At 42.6% G+C, this 22,822-nt stretch overlaps 1 protein-coding gene across 16 annotated transcripts in view; it reads right to left on the bottom strand.

Moving 5' to 3' along the window:
• osbpl8 (oxysterol binding protein-like 8) overlaps nucleotides 1–22,822 on the bottom strand; it is an 89,254-nt gene that overhangs the window by 27,517 nt on the left and 38,915 nt on the right. For 7 of the 16 annotated variants that reach the window (XM_047574812.1, XM_047574817.1, XM_047574816.1 and 4 more), the window contains 2 exons: nucleotides 17,177–17,213; nucleotides 14,576–14,764 (listed from right to left, as the gene is read on the bottom strand). In XM_047574812.1, the coding sequence (XP_047430768.1) occupies nucleotides 14,576–14,764; nucleotides 17,177–17,213 (226 nt within the window). Of the gene's footprint in view, nucleotides 1–5,333; nucleotides 5,702–14,575; nucleotides 14,765–17,176; nucleotides 17,214–18,505; nucleotides 18,648–22,822 lie in introns of those variants that run through there. The other 9 variants (XM_047574820.1, XM_047574822.1, XM_047574825.1 and 6 more) reach the window with 4 other exon arrangements.

Here is a 22,822-nt window from a genome sequence, read left to right as displayed (position 1 = left end):
TAATGTATTTTCATTGAGGCATTATGTCAGTGCTCTATGACTGACGGACTCATTTTCAACTCGAAGCAAGTTAAAATGATCACCGTCTTCTTGTATTCATGCCGATATAAGTCTGCGCCTCAAAACATCAATTGATAAACACGATTCGATCGATTGCAGACGCTCAGTATCTCAACACTGACATCACTTCTCACCCCTGTCATGTTTAATGCAACGCTGAAGCTGCCTCTCCTTCCAAAAGGGGCTGTTTTTCACCCTCACCGATACAAAACAGGTTCAATTAAAGCTCAGTGTCCCTCAAAAGAATTAAATCATTCAGCTTTTCCCTCAGCTGCTTAAAAACAACAACAACAACAACAATGACGTACGGCTGCTTTGACGGGGTTTGCTCTATTTCGGAGGAAATATGGAGGCTGCCATGGCAACAGGTGAGCTGAGTGCAACGTAGCGGCGGGAGAAGCTCTCAGCCAAGTTACTCTTCAATTTTTAGGAGGTAAATTGCCCGAGTGCTTGCTACTGCGGGAAACTTGCCATAGCAACAGCATCTCTATTTTTCTGGCCGAGAGTGGTGAGGACTGGTCGGCTGGTCCACCAGAGAGAAGAGATACGGAAACTAGAAAATGACTAATGAGCAGTCTACAGCAGTCTGAACTAGTTTCATTTTATTTACTATAATACACTGTGTGTGCACATCTGCCCGGCTGCACCTATCTTCGCTGGAGCAGAATTACTTCCCAACGTAGTGGTCCAAGACCAACTTCCACAGAAAACTGTGGAAGAGGAAAGTTGGTCTGGTTTCCAGGCTGCGGTTCTGTAGGACAAATATGCTATTTGTACATAATTTGGACATAATATTACCAACATGGGACACTGATGATGATCTTCAGGAGGGTTTTTTGGACCCTGGAAAGCCTCTCAAAAGCCACAGAGGACAATTATTATTAATTTACTGAGGCTAAATTAAAATGATAAACATTTAAGATATAATTTGCTACAGCAATAATCCACTTCTGCTTGATAATCATATCTTTACAAGCCTTGATGCCACAGATCCTTCCAACCTGCAATATGTCAAGTCATGCTGACCTCAGGTTGAGCAGCGACTCTATCTAATTATGGACCACAAGGGTACAGTTTTTTCCACTTGCTTATTAGTTTTGCAGAGGCCCCACTTGCAATCTTCAAATCAATTTCCTTTGCGGTATATCCCTAGCTACAGAGGAGACAACAGTACACAACACTGCTTGACCTGCACAACCACAAACAAGGGTAACTTGATTTTTAATTGTTAGTAGTGATGTTAACCCTGAACATCATAAAAAAAAAAGCTTGCGGTATTTGAATTACCGTAACTCACAGATGGACAAAATTCAAAGTGTGGCTGGACGCTGGGAAGTTGCTTTCTGGGGAAAACAACCTGCCATTACGGTAATGATGACACACCGCTACTGTTGGCTGAAGGTTGGGGAGAAACGCAAGGTCAGGGAGGCCAAGGGAAAGAAAGTTGTTTGGAAGAATTTGTTGGTGAAAATGAAGTTGGTTATACCCTTGAGATTTCATGAAGGTCTTTCAGACAAAAGCACACAGTAGTCAGTAGCGCAAACCACTGTGAGTTACGGTAATTCAAATACTGCATATTTGAACGTTCAACGTATCACCAGCGATACATTCAGGCTATGGTTATGTAGTAATTCTGTAAAATAACAAATACAAGGGTGTAGTGATAGCTATCATTCAGCCAAGTCTTATCCTAACCTCTGTGCCTTATTCTTGGTTTTGGAACTCGCTCCTTACACAACCCGTCGGCGTACTGCACACACAAACACAGCAACTGAGATAAAGTGACCCAGTCCACGATTTAAAACGCCGGCGAGACAAAGCGCATTATCTTTTAGAGGGGTGATATTTCAAACAGGATGCGGCTGCATGAGAGAGGGCTAGAGCAAGCATTAGGCTGCTTGTAGCTCCTGTTTTGTGTTAGTCGTACATTTATATTTCACTTGTGGTGAATTCATGTGCACCGTCAGATAACGGGCTGTTCCTCAGCCCATTGTAAGCAATGTGCAAGACATGGAAGTGTTTACCAAGGAAATGGTAGAAAAGATACCATCAAATTTAGTTGTGCCACAAGGCAAAAGACAATGTCTGATAGGTTCACGCTAATGACCGCTTTAATCTTTTTGTGGTAGAAAGAAGGTCTGGAGTCACTCCGTTGGTAACTAATTACGAGGCAGCAAAGATCTGTTGGGCTCATCAAGCCCTAACCCTAACCCTAACCCTAACCCTAACCCCATCTCTAACCCTAACCCTAACCCCTTGTTTGAGTCAAGTAAACTAGGAAATGCATTTTGGACCAATCACAGTCCTTGTTGCTGCAACGGATAGTTAATTCTCTGGGGAGGTGCATGTAACGTTACTGCGTAGGGTCCAGAGCTACGCCATAGCTACGGCATCAATGTGCCACAGTACTAGAAATTGCGCTTTACATTTTACATAACTTAAAAAATTCTCAAATTTAAGAGGATCATCAAAGCAATCATCCATCATCCAACGTGTCTGCTTGTTCTGCTTGACTTAACAGCTTAATAATTTATGTCTTCTTGGTTTTTTCAATGTTTCTCAAAGTACTCAAAGTGGAAATCTAAAAGATATCTAGCTTCAGGAAGTGAAAATGCTAGAGGGAATTCATCTACTGGCAACCAGAAAGAGGAGCTTCTGACAGCCTACAAACAAAAACTGAGTCATCAACCATCCATGAGCTGCTTTCTCAGCTACGCAGCTTCAGAGTCATGTCAGCAGACATGTGGGTGTTAAGAAAAACTGAGACAGATAAATTAAGACAACGGGGAAAAAAAACCCATAGCAAGTGAGTTAGTCCAACCTATCTGCACCAGCTGTCTCCTGCTGTGTCTCTCCAAGCCGGTGCCTTCTTGCAGGATGTCTAAAATAAGGATGAACGGAGCCGGGGCCGGGAGCTGGTCTGAGACACATCGCGACTCAAACCACGTCCTGTCGCTAGAGATATTTGTATGGCTGGTGGAGATGCTAGTTTAGAGGGTAAAGTAGAGGGCCTGCAGGAAAAAAGGTCACCAGACAAAATCCCCAGACACACAAAGGCCAGAGGAGACGCAGATTATTTTCATTCTAAACCGTTATTGACTGAGCTGCGCAACGGAGAAGAGGAGCAAGGTTGTATCAGGTGGAGAAAGGCTCAATTGCTGCACAAAAGTGTGGCAGTGTGTTCCTGAAAAAAAAAAAAACACATTTGTGCACAGTCAGCCTTCACAGGATTAATAAAAGTTTAAAAACAGTCATCCGCAAAGGTGGAGCAGAGGAAATCCACTCCCCGGCTGCCAGCTGTCTGCCTCCAGGTCTGTGTCCCTTTCAGCAGGACAAACAATGGCAAGATCACACGGGCAGCGATTTTTGCAAATGAACGCTAAACTGATATAATCCTAAATGTTCTGTGGGATTAGGTGTACTTCTTAAAACGAGGATTATCGCTGCACTTTCACAGAGGTATCACTGGAGCCGGTGTATGTCACAACCAGCCGGGCTGAGGCTTGAGCTCTGCCTCTGTGGAGTGCACCATCCTTTTGCTGTTTTGTACTAAAACTGGAAGGGGAAAGAGAGCGCGAGTCCTTGAAGCAAGAAGATATTAGCAAACATCTCACAGAGACTGCTGTTTTCATAAACATAAGTGTCCTACCTCCTTTCAAGTGTCTCCTCTAAACATACCGTGTATGAGTGTAAGGTTGCTTTCACACCTGAAAGCCCACGCCGGAAGCATTTACCCTTAGATTGGTTTGCTGTGAACAATCGTGCTCAGTTCTGTAAAAGAAATGAGCTGAGCCAAGACAGAGAGGGTGGTCTTAACTCGAGAATTCATTTGCAGTATGAACACACGTCACCCACGGATCGAAACGACTACCTTATACAACCACATAGTTTACCTGATGGGTCTTATGTATGGTACATAACGTTGTTTGTTACACATAGCCTAGATGCTTCATAAAACTGAACATGTTGTTTAATTCCTTACTCCATCCAGCTGTATAAAAGCTCAACCTTTAGTAACAGTTAAGGTACTGTGACCAAGCAATTTTCCTTGTGGACCATTAAAGTCTAAGTCTGCATGAACCACAGACCAACAATAAATGCCAGTACTTACACTCGCTGCCTATGCTCCATTTTCAATTTGATTATTTCCTTAAAGAATTTTGACCAGTCTCCAAACTGTTTGAAAGTACGTAGTGTTGAGGATGTGTCTTTACTGCCATGTTAGCATGAACTAAACTAAGGTTCAATGCAACATTGCTACAGTGTTGAATTAAATTATTAAATATAGGTGTGAAAACACCCCAACTTGTCTGTGAAGGTTCTTAGTCATCCAGGTCATGGTACATCCAAAAAACAAAACTCCAACAAGGGCAACTGGATTTTTAGGGTTTCTTGAAGATATTTCATCAAGGAGCTTCTTAAAGATTGATAAGGAACTGGAGTTTTATTAACATCTGTGGGTGATGCCCACCTGAACCAGGACCCCATCATTGGGGTTGGGCTGTTAGTCAAACTTGTTGAATGCCTGAAACATAGCAGAGATGGCTTTTGATTTTGTGTTCTGGTTTTTCATTTGAAATCAGGCACTGTTATCGTCCATGGTTACTAGCTGGTAGGCTCGTCACTGCCTTTGTTTGCACACTGCTAAACATTCCCAACAGGCAGCAAGAATGTATATAGTGTCAATCACACACTGTGAAGATATTCCTCTATAACTCTGCTGGTGAAGGTAATACAGGGTCGCTTACTCGCCTTCATCAGAAAGGAATGGACAATTTACAATTAAAACAGTGTGTTTCATTTTAAAGTATTTGCAGGATGATTAAACCAAGTATGAAACCACTTGTAGTCAGACAACAATTCTATAACAGAAGATGTTGATCTTTGCCTGTGTTTAAACAAATGATGCATTCAGATTAACGGATATGAAGGAGTTTCTTACATCTTACTTTCTGCTGATCTGAACAATGTGCTTTTTGTTACAGGAAGTAAAGGGCGGTAAAATACATTAGTCACGCTGAAAAACCTCACCCAGAACTACACTTAACACTTTAGTCCAAACTAATCAGTACTGGTCACAAGGACAAGGATTTTTTTTTCAATCAAAGCAACCCCCACAGGCGAGAACTAATAAAAGATTACTGTATTTGTTGCACACTATGTTCATAACACTATTGGTGAGAAACTAAACAATCCTAGGGTGAAACTACGAGGTCTGCTACCGGGTCTGCAACACTTCCTAAGAGATTCCAAGCCACTCCGAGTAGACCCACCTGGCAATGAGATGGGTGACAGCTCGTTATAGCCCCCGAAGGAGGCATTGCGGATGAGTTTGCGTCCGTCCGGGTGCGGAGGTCGAAGTGATGCCGTCCCGCCGCACGTGGAGAAACGGCGGCGACTCAGCAGGCCCTCCTCCTTCATCATGGGGCCGGTGGGAGCCCCCTCAACGGGTGGGACGGAAGGAGGGGGTAAGGAAACTCAAAGGCGGAAGGCCGAGGGGCAGCGAGGAAGCGTTCGATCCGTCCCACGCAGCTAGTGCACGAGCGCATAAGCCAAGACACCAACACACATGGAGAGTAGCTCAATAACAGGCACTGAAGCAGTGCGGCGTGCTGCTGCTTTCCTCCAGCCGACTGCTCCCTTTCTCCCAACACTCTCTCTCTCTGCTCAGTGAGTGTGTATGAAAGCAGCAGCCTGTAAGTACTTAATAACGAATAAGCCGAGCCCCTCCTACTCACTCTCCTCCGGATGGGTGGGGGGGAGCTGCGTCTTAGCTTGAAAAAAAAAAAAAGCCATGTTCCACATCACATCTTTCACTGGAGCTCAGTCACTTGCTACATTTGTATTCATTATTTTAGATCCGAAGGGACACTTCACTGCTCTTCAGCCTTACTTCAGTGGATTAGTCACTGGGGCCGGCATGTCTCTGACGTCTGCGATGCTAGTTAATATTTTCTAAATATGCCCCGGCTGAATTTCGTTTTGTCATTCAATACTCTCATATCAGTGGATCCTCAGCAATAGCATTGATAGAAATTGCAAAGGATTCCAAATGTCCACATGAATGATATTTACTGATATAGACTTGTATGAGTGACAACAAACAGAAGAAGAAACTCAAGCTGCTACTGATATTCAAGCTAGTGGTTAAAGTTAGGGCTAATATTTGACTTGATACTTCCCACTGATGCCGACCAAAACCAAGTTACTAACTGCTGAATGTGTGTTGTTATGTGATAGAGGTAAATCAGTTCACATAAAGCAATAGTTACATTTTTAAAAAAGTAATTTAGGAAACTGCTATATGAACAGTCAAGCCATTAGCGTTGCTAAATTTGTAATATTTCGCCTAATTGCAACATGCCTTTGGTGGCCACATATTTAAAATGGAAATCTCAAATACTTCTCATCTGAGAGAATGCCTCAACGTCAGACAATGTGACTAAGTGTAAAATTCGGTGACCAGAATTTGGTGCCTGTGGAGACTCAAGCAAAACAGTATCATGACCCTATCTTTACGCAGGGATAACGCTAACAAACTGATAGCGTCACAACCATTCGGATCTCTGGGAAGTGAGGCTCATAAACACCCCCACAGTTTCCACTTATTGCCACAGTTGCAAGCAAAGAGAGCAAAAGATATCTTCGGTTCGGGATTGCTGTTTTAAATCTGAAGCGAAATGTTGACAGCAGGGAATTAGAGGCCATTCCGCTGTTTTTGGTTAGATAACATAATCTTCAACGGCAGATGGACTTAACACTTGTCATTGATATGCAGATGTGAAATTGCTCTTTTCTCTGTGCTGCAACAATTATTTGTTCTAGTTCTTGAAACAGTGTTTCGTACTTAGAATGTATGATGACAAAGAAAAGCTAGCCGTAAGCATGAATGTCCCTGAAGAGGTTGTCCTGTTATGAGATATCAAAACCACTGGTAGTAAGCATGACATGTCCACGTCAGAAGCAGTGAAATGTCCCTTTCATGCCCCCCCTCATCATGTTTCTAACCACACAAAACCAATAGATACAGCTTGTAAACTGTGACTACACGCACACACAAGCACAAAGCAGGAATTTTATTGAGGACAGAAGGAAGTATGTTATCGCACCACTGCTCAGACGACCCGCTGACTGCCTGGACCGACGAATGGCAAGGAAAATATTAACTTAGTCAGTCAGAATGTAAATATATTCCAACATATTTACTATTTTCAGCATTCACAGGTGGAGATTCAAAATACAGGACCATGTTGTTCTGAAACCACAATTTAGATAATGACTATGATGTGTTGAAATAATGGGAGAGGGTCATTGTGACTCAGTGTCCCCCTGATAAGATCACTTTTTATGTCACTACGTCCAAGAGACTATAAATACTCTCTGAGTGAAACTGTGAGTGGTTCTATTGCAATGAACACCAATTTGCCTGACATTTACAGGGGTAAACCATGCAGCCCAAAACAACTGTCCCTGAGGTGACTGACCAATCTACAAGTGACAAATCTGCTTCTCTGTCTGCTCAAATATGCTTTAATTAATACAGGGAATTAGATGTTCTCCGTGTATTATTCCAATCTCGAACCTAATTAACCTGCTTGCGGGGAAAATGTCCAATTATGCTAGTCCAATGGCACTTGAGAAGCATATTCTAAAATTAGTCACCTTCTAGGTCATTTTTCTGAGTCATGTTCATTAAAGGCAGGATTTGCTAATCAGTAGTGATTCTCAAAGAGCTAAACCACACTATAACTAATGAAACTTACAGCCAATGCAATCAGGCACGGTAATGCCAATTTCTTGGTACATATATGTTTCACATTTTGTCTCAGACCAGGACAATATTATAAGTTTTAGGAGCATGTAAATGAGCTCTTTCTCGTCACTGGCTGGATGGAGTTACTCATGCACCACATGTGTCAGCTCCAGTACTCAACAGTGAGCATTATACGTATCAGGTGAACTGGTGTCAGCTACAAGAGGTACAAGGAGTGCTGGTACGGGGAGCTATGGCTGTAACGCGTGACAGTAATCACTGGAGCAGCCAAAACTACAGCTAGACATTATCAAGAATTAGCGTTTTAATTAGCAATGCAGCCAGTGGTGTGGCCCTATTTAGTCAGTTGTTCTATCAGTTTAGACAGAACATGATACAGCCCAACAGATAGTCGTGAAACTTGAACCCTAATAATACAGTTCCTATCAGCCCCAGTTGAATTTTAATTATATGTTATTTAGCTAAGGTTAGAAAACTATCCAGCTAAGATGATCACTATAAAGCATATTAGTATCACCATAGTAAAGACACTCATCATATTTAGTCAGGGCCAATGGGAGTCTGTCTGGTCTATGAAGGATTGTGGTTTCAGCTCTTTTATGGACACATTTCTGCATCAGTGTGAATGTCTCTGAGGTCAAGAGCTTGTCAATGAACTACAAATGTCCACCATGACTGTCCACATTAACAGCAGTGAAAGGTCCCTTTAAATGACCGTGTTCTTGTAAAATCAGCTCTGGTTGTACTTGTGGTCAATGTTGTTTAGCAAATGTTAGCAAGCTCTCACAATCCGATGGTCGCTATCAGGATGTTAGTGCTATTACGGGAATCAGGGAAGTTAGCATTTAGCTCACTGCTACTGTGCCAAAAGAGCGTGTAAGCCTTGTTTATCCTAGACTTGCTGCTAAACAAATTACAGGAAATGTTCTCAGAGAAAATGTTCATTACCAACTGTAGATCAAATATTTTTATCAGGACGGTGGAGGTTTAACAATTTCTTCAAGATTCAATTGTGAGACAAAACTTTTGGTGACTATACAGCGGTCCATTTGAAACACAGTCACTCAACAACTTCAAGCATTTCATCTGATGCCACACAGTGCAAGTGATACACACACCGCAGACAGCAGGTCACATGCAGACTAACATCTATAGACTTACATAAAGGCTGTGAGACCCTGTAAGCTTGGGATTAGCTTCAGAACAAAGGAGCTTTTTAAAAACTCTGGCCTATAGGCATCTTCCGCTGCAAGTCTCTCTGTCATACTCACTGTAAGAACATCAAAAATTTATGGGTCCAGTTTCAGTCCACATTAAAACACTGGCGAGCAACATTGGTGCGATCTCCCTTCTGTCCTCATGAGCGCTACCTCAGATAGAAAATGGACACAAACTAACAAGCATGTGGAGTTCATGGATCTTCTTTTTCTTGACCGAACACCAACAACCACTATGTTTACAGTTCCACTACCTTTTACAGCACTACTTAATACTGTACCTTGCGCGTCAAACACGTCAAAAAAAGTATCCCAAGGTCAAGTGCTGACAGCAGTTTAAGTCCCCCGATTCATGCTAAAACCCTGTTTTCCACCCGAGTGGCGTCAGTCCAGGCAAGTCTCCGGTTTCCGAGCAGAGCTCAGGCCCTGGAGAGGAGATATTCTCCATGTCGTCGTCCGGCATCCCCGCACTACCACGACGTCTTCATTATCTGTGGTGCATATCTCCGCTGTCAAACCTTACCCTCTTAGTGCTCAGGCCTTCCGGGGCTCAGCCACTCATTGGAGGAGAGCGCAGGAGGAAGAAGGGACAGCGGATTGGCAGTGGCTGAGGGTGCAGATAAGACCGGCCCCCTCTATGCTGTTAACCCCGTCTGACAGGGCATAATCCCTGCGGCTGAGCTTAAATCCGCGCTGACCCCACCTGCTCTCGAACTCCCTTGCTCTTCATCTCCAACCTCCGCTCATATCAGTTCCTTAATGTATCTCTCCATCTCCACGTCATGTTTGCTATCTGTCTCAATTCGTCATCATATCCCCCCCCCCCCTCCGCTGCGTGAGACGCAGTCTCCACCGTCACAGGCAGACTGATCACCTGGAAAGAGGACGGCTCGATGCAAGGCGGTTAAAGTGAGAGCGGCTTAAAAGCCGATTAAAGAAGTCTTGTCAAACAACCGCCTGGGTTTATTTTTGCTCTCGGTGAGTCATAAAGGAAAGACGACTTCCTTGTGATGAATCAGTGGAACAATATCAGAGTGACAACACTCCAAATACATCAGAATCCACAAATAACAGGTTTCCTTTCACCTATTAAAGCCCAACAACGAGAGGAATTATCAAGAGTCCAATAACTTCGTCACTGATAAGGCAGGTATAGTTCTTCATCAGAAAATCAGAAAATGTAAGATATTTACAACATTGATCACTGTCTACAAACGTCAGCGTCAATCCTCGACATATGGAAAAGACAACGAACCTCGAGAACAAATATCCGATCTGGTCAACTCTTATTTCGTATTGTTTTAAATAAAACAATACTACTAATGCTAATAACATTAATACTGACGCAATTACTGGTATTACTGGTAATAATACTCTGTTATTACTCAGATTGTCGCAAACACAGTTTCATAGTTAAGTGATATCAAACATGAACCCCATCGGAGGATATCAGCAGTAATGAACAGATGTATCAAGGTGACTGCTGACATGATCATAACTAAAACGCCCAAGAGACCCCTATAATCTGAATGTAGCTTGTTTACAATAAAATACAACATGATGATAATCATGCCTGGGAATAGAAGATGAGTTTATCAAATCCCATGAATACAGTTTTAACAATGATTATGGAGTATACCAGTTAGAGCTGGGTTTGTTTTTTTAACATAACATATTGTGGTAATAACACAAATCACCAAAACCAATGACAACACACATTCAGGGAAATCTTTCTACCATACCATGTAAACTGAAACATCTCTAAATGACGTGATACTGACTTAAATCGAGTCAGGAAATCCATAGCCCTAATATCGATGTGTGCCAGTGGGTTAGTCGGAGCCAACAGCTTCACTGCTGGGGTGGAATCAAAGGCAATTATTTTAACAGAACTTGGGAGAGACATCCTCTAGAAGTCATTCTAATTAACTTACTAAAAATGAAGTATGGAACCTTACTAAAAAAAAAAAAAAAACTTTCCATCTTCACACCTTAGCTGTGAATTTTCACCCAACTCCTACAACCTTCTGAAATGTATAAATAACTACGTGACTGCAGCAGCAGGCATCACCCCGTGACTCTGGAGTCTGTATTTCCTCGTGTGACAGCCCCACAATAAGGACTTCAAAATCAACTGTTAATTAATACAGTAAAGCTCAAACTAATCAAGGCACACAGTGTCATTAATGTGACACCGAGACCAATGGCTGGAGTTGGAGTCAAATCGGTTGCCGCGGATACCGTTTCAGACTGCAGGGAGTCGAGGGTCAGAGAAAGCCTCTCGCTGACTCTTGTTTCTCAGATGCAGGTATGGTCAGGAGGTGAAACACCTATGAAAACTATGAAGTAGCAATGAACATTTAATTATGTCAATATGATTCAACTGATCAGGACGCCACGGAAGAGTAAAGTGACAAAAATGGGTGGTCCAAAAACTCTTCCGTAGGACGAGACTGATGGAAGAGTGTTAAGGAGGGCCATTACAAAGAAGTGTTAATGGATGAGCTTCTAGAGAAAATAAAATGACACTAAAGAAACATTTAGTTTAGCCTACTATATATGTTACAGACAGGGTTTCTCAATTCTTTGTTCTTCTCACTCCCTCTTGTGGTGGGGAGTAAGAATCAACCATGAAAGAGTACAACCATACAATGATGTGTGAAAAAAAAACAAAAAAAAAAACAGCTATGGAGTTTTTTTTGTGCTTCACACCCAAACAAACAAGCCGAAACTAAGACAAGTGGGATTTAATGATAACATTTGTTTCAGTTGCCCATCTGAAAATCCCTTAGCTGGAGCCTTTAAAGGTAATGTTAGTTTCAAGTAGTCAGGTGGGATGAACGTTGAAGCGTGTTAAAGACATTCTACAAGACTCTGCAGTGGAACATCCAGAGCAACCATAATTCTGTCCGAGTTTGTATCTGTAAAAAATAAAATATAATCACCGCTCTCATAAGGTTGTAAATGAATTTACACTGATACAAAGAAGATGAGCATCCATTTTTTGCAGTTCCACAGTGAGAGCCAAGACACCACAAGAGGGTGCTCTAACACAAGGTTGACACAGTCTGAGCTGTGATGTAAGACCGCCCTTATTTCTCCACATTACATCCTCTCTTTGATTCGTTCCTATTCCATTTCATGAGGACTCGGTGTGACCAGTATTAGCCCAAAACCAGGCTGATGGTTCTCAGAATGAGAGCTCTGTGTTTGAGGGATGAAAGCTACAGTTGTTGCTGTATCACAAACACAGCTCAGATGATGATTATTCATCAACTAACTAGAAGGCAATTTTATCAATACCAGGTACCCCAATCTGAAATCCAGACTTGTGTAGTTGATAGTTTGGACATATTTGATTCAGGATACCTGGCTCACTCCAGTTACCTCCTGGTAAATCCTCAGTAAAACAGGTGTTGAGACCATTTGTTCAGATACACATGATGCTTCTCCACCAGGTCTGAGAAAGATGCAGCATATCTACATTTTAAGCATGTAGATATCTACATGAAATGCACAGCTACATATACACTGACTCTCTCTGAGACAACCAATTTGATGATTCAGTGACCAACTGTTGCTACGTTCAGCTTCCTCACACAGAACTCGAGTTTCCAGAAAATGTGCGGGGTATCATACACATCAGAGCAGAACAAATGGTCAAATTACATCTGGTTAAGCTAGAAATTTCTCAGAATTGCTGGTCGACTTTCAAAGCAACGCTGATCTTTTTTTTTTTTTTTAACCTCAGTGACATTTCTGAGATAATGGGAAAAGATAAAACTTAGTGGCAAAATAGCACAAATTTGTTAAAACACGGGACACACATTGTTGCGCATGTTATCATGAAAATGTTGCTTTGGCGAACTAAACAAAAGCTTTTATTCACCTCCTAGTCTAATCCTAACGTAATCAAGGCCCGGTCACCAATTTGTTTACGAGGCTGCTTGTTTTTTAGTGTGAAATTTCAGTCTTCATTGACTGAGAAATCTGAGCTGAAACAGAGTCTGAATGTGATGTGTTTGGGTGCTGGTCATAAGACCTTTCTGAGTTTATACGATGATTCACTAATGACTGTATGTGACTCTGTAATAGTAGTAAAAATAAGACACACTATGAGGCTGTTACCCATACCCTGCATTTAGATCCGATCTGGGCTGCTGATGTCTCTAATGGATCTCTACCGCTGCTCCAGAACTGAGAACCGTGCTGTTTTATGTGTGTGCGTCATGACTTTCGACACGCACACGTTCACTTATTATTTACTGATCTCCACCCTGGTCTTAGCTAGACCTGCACAAAGCTCACATTCTCCAACTCCAACCCTGGAAGCTTCCATATGCACTGGAATCTCCAGGTATACAGGGAAATGTCATTAACAGGGATTTTGGAACGAGCAATTTGAGGCATGTGAATTGACAAGGTTTCTCGTCCTTTTACACTCGGGAAAAGATGCCTCTAAAAAGATGTTAGCATCAAACCAAGATTCTATATAATCCAAATCCTAATCCAGTTCTACCGCCGTGTGTCTGTCCTATCCGACAGCAGTGTGTGATCATCAGGTGAGTTGCTGCATGACCTGTAGATCCAGTAGTACACAGTGTTTCCTCTAATAGTGGCAATCACGTAGAAAACCCAGCCATTACTGGAGGAAGGCTTTTTTTCTGTTAGAGGGAGGCCTTTATTCCGAATTCCCTTTGGATCGTACAGTATATTTGCTCAAACTTTTCCTACCACTTACTCTGCAGGTAGCTACACCATATACGCAACAGCAGCCGGGAAGGACTAATAAACGCTTAAAGAGAAGTGGTCAGAACGGATAAACGACACCATGGTATCAGTCTGAAAAAACAGGATCTATTTATTGGGCAACATTGACATGTTGTTCACATGAAGCTTGCGCAATGACGCTTAAGCTCTTTGTTGTTTTGACAGTGTTTTGTTGAAAAGCTGGGTTCACTTCAAATGTAGCTACTGCCATCTGTGGCACTTGTGCGTTACTACATCTAAATTGGCTGAGAGACAGACAGACAGACACTTTATTTATCTCAATAAAGTATCTATCCATCTATCCATCTATCCATCCATCTATCTATCATAATATCTTCATACACGCAAGCTCTTTATTTATTTCCTTATTTGTTCTGGTAAACCATGACCCCACCCAGCTATTAAGTGCATACCAGCCACTATTAGAGGAAATACGGTAAATGTGTGTGAATTAATGTGACCAGGAAGTGCGTCTCAGGGGCTTTTTGCTATTTGATTGTTCAAATACCTTGATGTATTTGAACAGGGAAACTTTCGATCCTTTTGTCCTTTAAAATAGTGCAAACACCGATTGATGCAAGCGATCTGAATGCTCGTCTCTGAGGCCACCATACTGTTGTGATTGTTGACACGCCTAAGACACAGTGATAGCTGCCAGTAGTTCCTCACTGGATGCTGACTGGTTTCCAGTCAAGAAAGAGATACAAGAAAGAGGACCGTTGAGCAATCGTTCCAAAGGCAGTGCTGCTCTTACCGTGGCTGTAGCTGACCCCCGGGCTAAGCGCTGAGGGGGTGGAAACATGCTCCCTGTTAGGTGTTTGGAGGCCCGCCTCCTTCTCCCTCTCCCTCTCCCGCTCCCTCTCCTTGTCCCGCTCCTTCACCTGGCGCTGGCTCATCCTGCCTGGGGTCAGAAGGACGGTGTCATCCCCGCACACTACGGCAGCTGGAGACGGGGAAGGGGGAGGCAGCGCGTCGAAAATAGAAAGAGGAGGGGAAACGGAGCGGGGAAGGGGAGAAGACGGGAGAAAAGATCAGACATCTCATTTCAGATCAGAGAACATCTACAGACAGCCCTCCCGCGGAGCAGATGATAGATGCCGCCCTCCGTTTCATAACCCGTTTTGATAACTTACATAACGTGTAGATTCATCTGTGTCTTATGACTAGAAAAAGAGGGTTTTCATGAGAGCCGACACCCTGAATATGTGTGCTTGTCCCTTATCAGGGCACCTTGTTTACCTGCCGCTAATGAAACCGGCAGGAACGTTATTGCTTAACAGTAACAGTTTGAAACAAGGTGCAAAATATGTCCAAACACAACTTATTTTATCTTTGAGTGCAAGAGGAATCTTTGATTTTGAACTGCAATGACTTCTAATATCACAATATACAGGTGAGAGAAGATGGTGGAATTATTTGTTGACATTTTTCAAGGTACATGGATGATTATTTTTTTTCTGTTAACCTATGTTTCAAAAAAAATGTATTTGACTGTTTATTTGATACAACTGCTTCCATCAGTTTTTAGCCTTTCACCTTCTTTGCTTGCTAGCTAATTAAATTCTCGCACGCACGGAGTCTTGGGTCTTAGTGTGGCTGGCAATTAATTAGTTATTGTGACAATACACAAGGCCTCACACCAAATTATAATCCTGTTTGTGCTTATGTTGTTTTTACACGTACCATCTGCTGCTGCAAGAAAGCCTCTGCTATGTGTTACCTCCTGTTATTCCCTGTAAACGTTATCCAGTGACTTATGATCCACAGCGGTGCTCAGAATTAGATTGGAAATAGTTGTTGGCACATTTGGGAGTAATTCTTGTGAACTCAGGTAAAAGAGCATTATGGTGTGTGACTGTTTTTTGTTTTTTTTTTGCTGTCGTTAAGCCCCACTGGGGTTCTGCTCAAGTTACGGAGCAGCATACTGAACGAATGTAGATAAGGCATGTTGATATAGTATAGGCACACAAACCAGGATGCTATGTAATCCAAATCAGGATCCCGTTACGTCACAGGCTGCCTATCCTATCAGACAGCAGTGTGTGTTCATCGGCTGAGACGTTGCGTGACCTGTAAATGCAGCTTCGTCTGTGTGTGTGTGTGTGATCTCTCCTGGGGATTATGCGTATCACATATACAGTAGAGTCACGGGAAAAGAAAGCAACGGACACCGAGAAATCCCACAGGCTCTTTGGGCAATGACGTATTTGAACAAGCAAACGTTTGGTGCATCAAAAGGAGATTGCAGACATTTGATCTGCGTTGGAGGCAGAAATAAAAACCACTGGCCAAAAAGAACAATTACAGTTTGCCAATGAACATAGACGCAAAGATCAGGCCTTTAGGAACTATGAGCTCTGGACAGATGAATACATAACAGAGTTGTGTATTCAGAAACAGCTTCATGGCAGCAGAATCTTCTAGTGATTCTGAAGCCTTTTAGGTGGGAGATATAAAATCGTTTGGGGCTGCTAGCTGCTTCAGAGAGAATAATCTACTGAGGAATAGCATAAATATAAGAACAAGAGAGTTATAGAACCTCTCACTCTTTGTGTACGTTCACCAATGCATGAATATATTAGGCCTCTCTTACCAGCTACTTGAAAGCATTTAGTCTTGATGTATGTGGCTGCATGCTTGTGAAGTACATCTGGATAAGGGGGAGATTGGTGTTAATCAGGACTAGGGTGTTGGACTCATTAGGTGCTTGGATACCGGAGTAGTGGTCCTGATTTATGGCAAACGCACCACTTGTTGCCATGGCTCCCCCCTTCCAGTTTAAACTGTGCTGCAGGTCTGATGGATTGAACACGCAACAGTGTCGCAGAGGGGCTTTATTTTGGGGGGGAACTTGGAAAGACTTGGTCCAACCAACTACACTCGAGAAGGTGTGGATATAAGACATGGCTGACGAGGAGACATTCTCTTTGGCTGCAGAAAGCTCACCACTTTTCATCCTGCTGGTTTGTCTTTTTTACATAGTTTATTGAAACTCATATTTATTGTCTCCACTTTACACGAAGTGATTGCCTATATTTGGATCCCAGTGAAGTTAATTTAAGTGCATGTGTTCTTGTTGAATAAATGACTGGAAAAAATATTCAATATATAGTGTAATTTCAAGATTTCAACCTAAGCAACAAGCAGTGAGTACTCAATTAGTTAAAAAAAAACACTTTGGAGAAGGTTTGTGGCATTTTAAAGGAGGCAGATTTGCTACACACAGACCCTAAGGAAAATTTATGTCAAACTGTGAGAAACAGGTTAAAATTGTACACACACACGCTCCCCTATGTCCCGTCCAGCCCTGAATACCACTGCCCTTAGCCCCATCTGTGAAAGGTCACTGGCTTACCGGAGGTGGCATGGTGCTCTCTCAACTCTGCATGCTGCTAGCAGGGGTGAAGGATGGAGGCACAAAAAGAAAAGTACAAGAGGAAGACAATAAAGTAATAGTGGAAAACGGGGAGGACAAGAAAGTGAGAGGGGGTTGAAAAGGTTTGCACAGAGGCGTGAGATAAAGATTGAAGGGTGGGGGTGGGGGTCAAGGTGGGGGTGGGGGGGGGGACGTCCATCATCATGTGTTGTGTTGTGTTGATCGGATGTTGGCAGCGGTGGGTTTGCGTGCGGCAGGGTTGGCGATAGTGGTCAGCGTCAGCGACAGCAGCAGCAGGAGAAGTCGCAGCCACAGCGGGAGACAACAAATGATAATAAAAAAAAAAAAATAAGGAAATAATTAAAAAAAAAAAAAAAAAAAAGGAGACAGAAGACAAAAAGCAAAAGGAATACATTAGTTTAACCAAAATGCTAACGCAAGACATAACTTAACACAAAACTGGCAGGAGGCCGAGGCAATGGGGATGGATTGGGTAATACGAGAGGGATGAATGACGGGACAGTACCGCACAACACACACACACACACACACACACACACACACACACACACACACACACACGCACGCACACACGCACACACACACGCACACACACACACACACTGTAGAGGTTTTCTTGTAACTGTCTAGAATGAATGCTTGTTATTCCAAGTTGACGTGACAATAACTGATGCCCTGAAAACAACAATTATGTTTAATTTAATACAGAAACACAGCATTACTTTCATTATTGATTCATCTGTTGCTTTCCTAATACAATACATTACAATTTCTCATTTACATGAAAATACATAAAACAGCAGAAGAAACTGACTAAGCTATAGTTTTATTCAAATGAATAAACTATTAATCATTTACATTTTTGTTTTCGTTTCCATGTGAAGCAACGTTACCCTGAATAACCCTCACAGTTTGGAAAAAGAATGTGCCAAAATGTGCCAAATCTGAGATTTGTTGAATCATCAGAGCAGAATATATCCTCACGGGGGCATGTAATTAATAGTTTTCAATCAAAACCGCAAATGGCAATGTGGGCTGCACTAGAGGGAACGTTAGGTGGATGGTTACGGCTATAAACTTCATGTTCTGGGGACCATGAACGCCGGTGGAAAATGTTAGAATTTATTTGGTATTGTAGAGACAATACAGATTAATCTATCTCAATGTCATAATCATTTTATAATTAAAAGACAATTACTGACCCAAATCAACATAACGTATGGAATATATTATTTGCCCTGGTCACACGTAGGCGTACACGCACAAAGACACACACACACCCTCTACCTGTTTCTGAGCACAGCAGAGAACAGAAGCACTTAACAGCCGGCCGGAAAAACATGAAAAGGCTCTGATCACCACGGCTGTCCTCTGTCCTGCAAGCCACACCACTGCAGCATTTCAGCGGCACCTGGTTCTGTTCACAGCGGAACCATCTCTCACACTCACAAAATGACACAACGCCGAGCGGAATCCTCCCGATTCCGCCGCCGCCGCCGCCGCCGCCCCCCCACTCGAGGAGGACATTTGGCTCAGGTTTACGTAAAAGCGTCAATTTAAAACGATTCCAATCGACGCACGCTGGTTATCCGTGCTGTACAGCTGCACGCAGAGCCCACGTCACGGTCACAACCGGAACGAGGCAGCATCCCGTAATCCCCAGTCAGACAAAACATCACAACCGCGGGCAGCTTAGCGAGCAGGAAGGCAGGGAAAACCACGCTGGATTGGATATTTGTGAGTCAGTCAGGAAGAGGAAATCAATTCACAATGTTCTGATTGGTTAGAAGCCCGGGAGCCATTGGCTGGTTAGGCAGACAACACCGAGAGCTGCTTAGAACAATAAGGCAACAGGATTACTAGTTTTCTAATTTAATCTTGGCACAGGTCGCTGTCACACAGCGGGAAAGCACGGCTGTGCTCTGGCCACTCCCTCTGGGCTGCAGAACACTGAACTACAAGCATGGGGGCTCAACGGGACAAGCAGTTCATGCTTGGAAGGATGGGTGGATTCCTAGACAGTTCCTAAATAGTCCAGAGATTAAAAAACACCAAATCTTCCGTTATTTCAACCTACTCTGTTGTGTCTAGACACACAATTATGTTCAAATGTACGATAATGCTAGCGCGGTTACAGCCTAAAAACAATTAGAAAATAAAATCTGCTCACGATGCAGTTGCTGCCAGCATTCCTAACGTATGTGGGAAACCTGTGTGGGTCCCCTTTAGAAAACGTCGACCGATTCCTAGCTTTGGCACAGAGTAACGAGAGCGCACTGTTGGATCATAGCGTGAGGCCTTAATTAGCATTTGAAAAGAGTCGTTCGCTATAAACTGACAGTCAACCAGGGAACGCTGGTGGAGGGAGATATAAGTGGACGTGGAGGCAAACGGAACTGTAAGGATTCTTCAAGACTCACATAAACAGCTGTTCATTAACAGACACTAGTCATGTGTCATCTGGTCATGAGTTTAAAACGGGCGGCTCCCACAAATGCTCCTAATTAAACCCAAACTCCCCACCAGTCCTTCAGAACGGAAGAAGCTGCTTAGATGAGTGGTGAAACGTCTTCACTTGACTTCCAATTAATCTAATCTGCGTGTTGCCCTCTGTATGCACATTATTATTTGTCATGTAATAGAATAATGTAACAGCAACTGTCCCAAATAAATCACTACCTAGCACTGTTTCATAACCACTGACAGGGCTGTTTTTTCTGTGCACGTATCATGACTTGGGGATATGATTTATAGTTTGCCAGTCAGCCTTAAAATCTCTCTCGCTCACTGAAAGCGCACGCGTATGCTAAGTCATTATTTGTTCCTCTATCTCCGGCTTTGGTTATTTTAGAGAATAACAGTAAATTCTGATTATGACTCAACCCTGAAAGCTTGTATGCACAACGTAATCCAGCCCAAAAACATGATAATAAAAGGTAAATAAATATGCCAGTCATTATTGAGGAAATACGCAACTTAGCTCGACAGGAGGCGTTAGCATACATCAGCATGATCAAATCGCTCATTAGTGTGACAGAGGACACATTGTGTGACGTTTATAAATACTTTGGACAACTTAAACCACTCCCACGTTCTATATCGGGCTCACTAGGTAGACGGATAGAAGAAGAAATTCACTGTCAGTTCTGCCTTTACTCTGCTGGGTTTGATCCACCTCAGCCTGCGAGTGATACAACCTCGAGAAAGATAGTGTGAACATAGTGCAAGTGCAAATATGAGGTAAGGTCAAACCCGCTAAGCTATGACAGCAATATTGCTGTTGTCTTTCTTTTCTTATTAGCGCAGATCAGTGTAGAAATCTCACCACAAGCAGCTTTTCATTTTAAGACAATGCTGACTTATGCTTTCAGCAGTAAAAATGACAAATGTCATCAACTTCAGATATCAGATACCAGCAGTGGCCGCTCAGATCAGCTCAACATTAATTCCCTGAGTGAACTGGTGACAGTGGAAAGTTTGACACTGGTTGGTCCACATTCTGCAAGTTGGAAAATGTACTCAACCCGAGATACAAGACCTATTGTACCTGGTTTAACTCATTTAAGATACGTACGTTTTATGAATTTCAAGTCGATTTAAAGATAAAACACACACTTTTATTTCACCATCTTACAGGCACAGGTTCTCCTGACTGATTTGAATATACTGCAGACTTCAGTCTACTAAAGAAAACAGTCTCTTGTTACATACACCTTTGATTAACAAATCTACAGGAAGCAGGCTCACGTCGTCTTTCTTTAAACCCCTGCACTAAAGTAGCTCTGACAGAAGCAGCTGCAGATGTACGGTCTCGCAGCAAAAGATCTGCCTCTCTAAACTGAAACTGTAGCGGGAAAACTAATTTAAGTGAACTAAACATTTGCTGTTGAGTCGAAGAAGTAGCTGATTGAATTATACTTAATAATTTCCACCCTGATGATGTGAAATTCCCCCGCTGTCTCAGAAATGTGCCACCGAGACATGAATCCACTTGCAAGTCAGGAGGATGAGCTCACGTTGAATGGAAAATATGACACCGGCAGTCCAAGCACAGCAAGTCACATTTTACTCACCATCTTTACATCAAGGCGTTAATGTACAAGCTGTACCAAGAGGGAAGGAGCTCCCCCACACACACACACACTCAAACTGATTGCAGATGCCGGGAAACCTGACATCTGTCAACCACGTTTGCTTTGGAAATTCTATTCCCGGTCACGTAACCCTATGATAGCCGCACAGATACTGTTATTTTTAAGGCAGACACTGACATTGAAAAGTATATATTAACCTGTTTTGACTATAAGTCTAACCCTAATCCTAACCCTTACCCCAACTCTAACCCTAACCCTAAGCCCAACCCTAACCCTAAGCCCAACCCTAACCCTAAGCCAGACTTGATGCAATCATATTTGTCAATTGTAAAAGTTATGGGCAAAAAAAAATGAATTTACAGTGTAAGAAATAACCTTCAATCGGTGCATTCCGGTAGACAAAGTAACATTGGTTGGCATTTAGATTAGAAGTCATCACTTTGTAACTGAAAGCACAACTGGAATACACCAATCTTACTATCTTTACTTATTTGCCAGCTCTAACATGTAGCCTACCATGTGAGCTGCCCACAGCGTTATTTTGTTTTGCTGCTTCGCCGACACGTCAGTATTACTTTTAGTCCTCATACCATAGCAATCCTCCTAATTCATCTTCCGTGCAGCCTTTTTCTCTAGTGACCAGAGATGTGAACATGATAACCACCACCCTGTTCTGAACTCAGAAACAGTGCTTTGGCCTCAACTGTTTTTACGCAGGTAGCGCTTCACTTCCACCGACTTGTTAACTAAGCAGCAGATCCAAGATTAAACAAAAGGTGATGAGCAATCGCGTGCCGCGAGGATGCTCGTGAACATCATCGCAAACCGACGCGTAGCGTTGTTAAAATCACAAGTGATCTCTGGAAATGCAGAAAACAAAGGGAGGTACTGCCGCAATACATGCCAGTGAGCAAACAAGGCAAAGTCAAACAATGTGAGTCAGTACAAATGGATTTCAGATAACAGCTGGAGCATTTGGATCCTAAAGTTGTTTATTTTGACACAAAGCACAGCACGATAAATATTTTAAGGCTTGTACTTTGACCTCAACAGTTAAATAAGGTTGCAATTACTGCACGGCCTCTCTGCCCCAGAACACGTTCTTGTTTTGTTTGAACAACCTTGAGGTGTCGATGAGTTGGATTTGTGTATCAGTGCACGCACAACGGACGACCTTGTCTGCATTAGCAAAGGAATAATAAAGAATATGTTACCATCTTTTCGAGGTGAAGTGTGGCCGGCCGGGAAAGCAAAAAAAAAAAAAAAAAAAAAAAAAAAGGAAAGAAAGGTGACATTTCGCTACCTGAGTCTGTTTTATCTGCCTTTTATCTGGCTTTCAGAAAAAGCCAGCAGCCCGCTGTTTGATGAGATGACACACGGACGGACAGTGGTGCAGATGTTCTGAACTAAAACTGAAATGTTTCAAGTAGTGTCTGGGGGAAAAAGCAGTGGGGCTTTAGGTAATGGTGCAAAACCAACATTTTTTCAACATTTTTTTTTTCTTTTCCAT

This window comes from Mugil cephalus, chromosome 22 (assembly GCF_022458985.1).
Source record: "Mugil cephalus isolate CIBA_MC_2020 chromosome 22, CIBA_Mcephalus_1.1, whole genome shotgun sequence".
In the NCBI taxonomy this organism is placed as follows: domain Eukaryota; kingdom Metazoa; phylum Chordata; class Actinopteri; order Mugiliformes; family Mugilidae; genus Mugil; species Mugil cephalus.
Note: the sequence above shows the minus strand (reverse complement) of the source record. Positions and strands in the feature narration are given on the sequence as shown.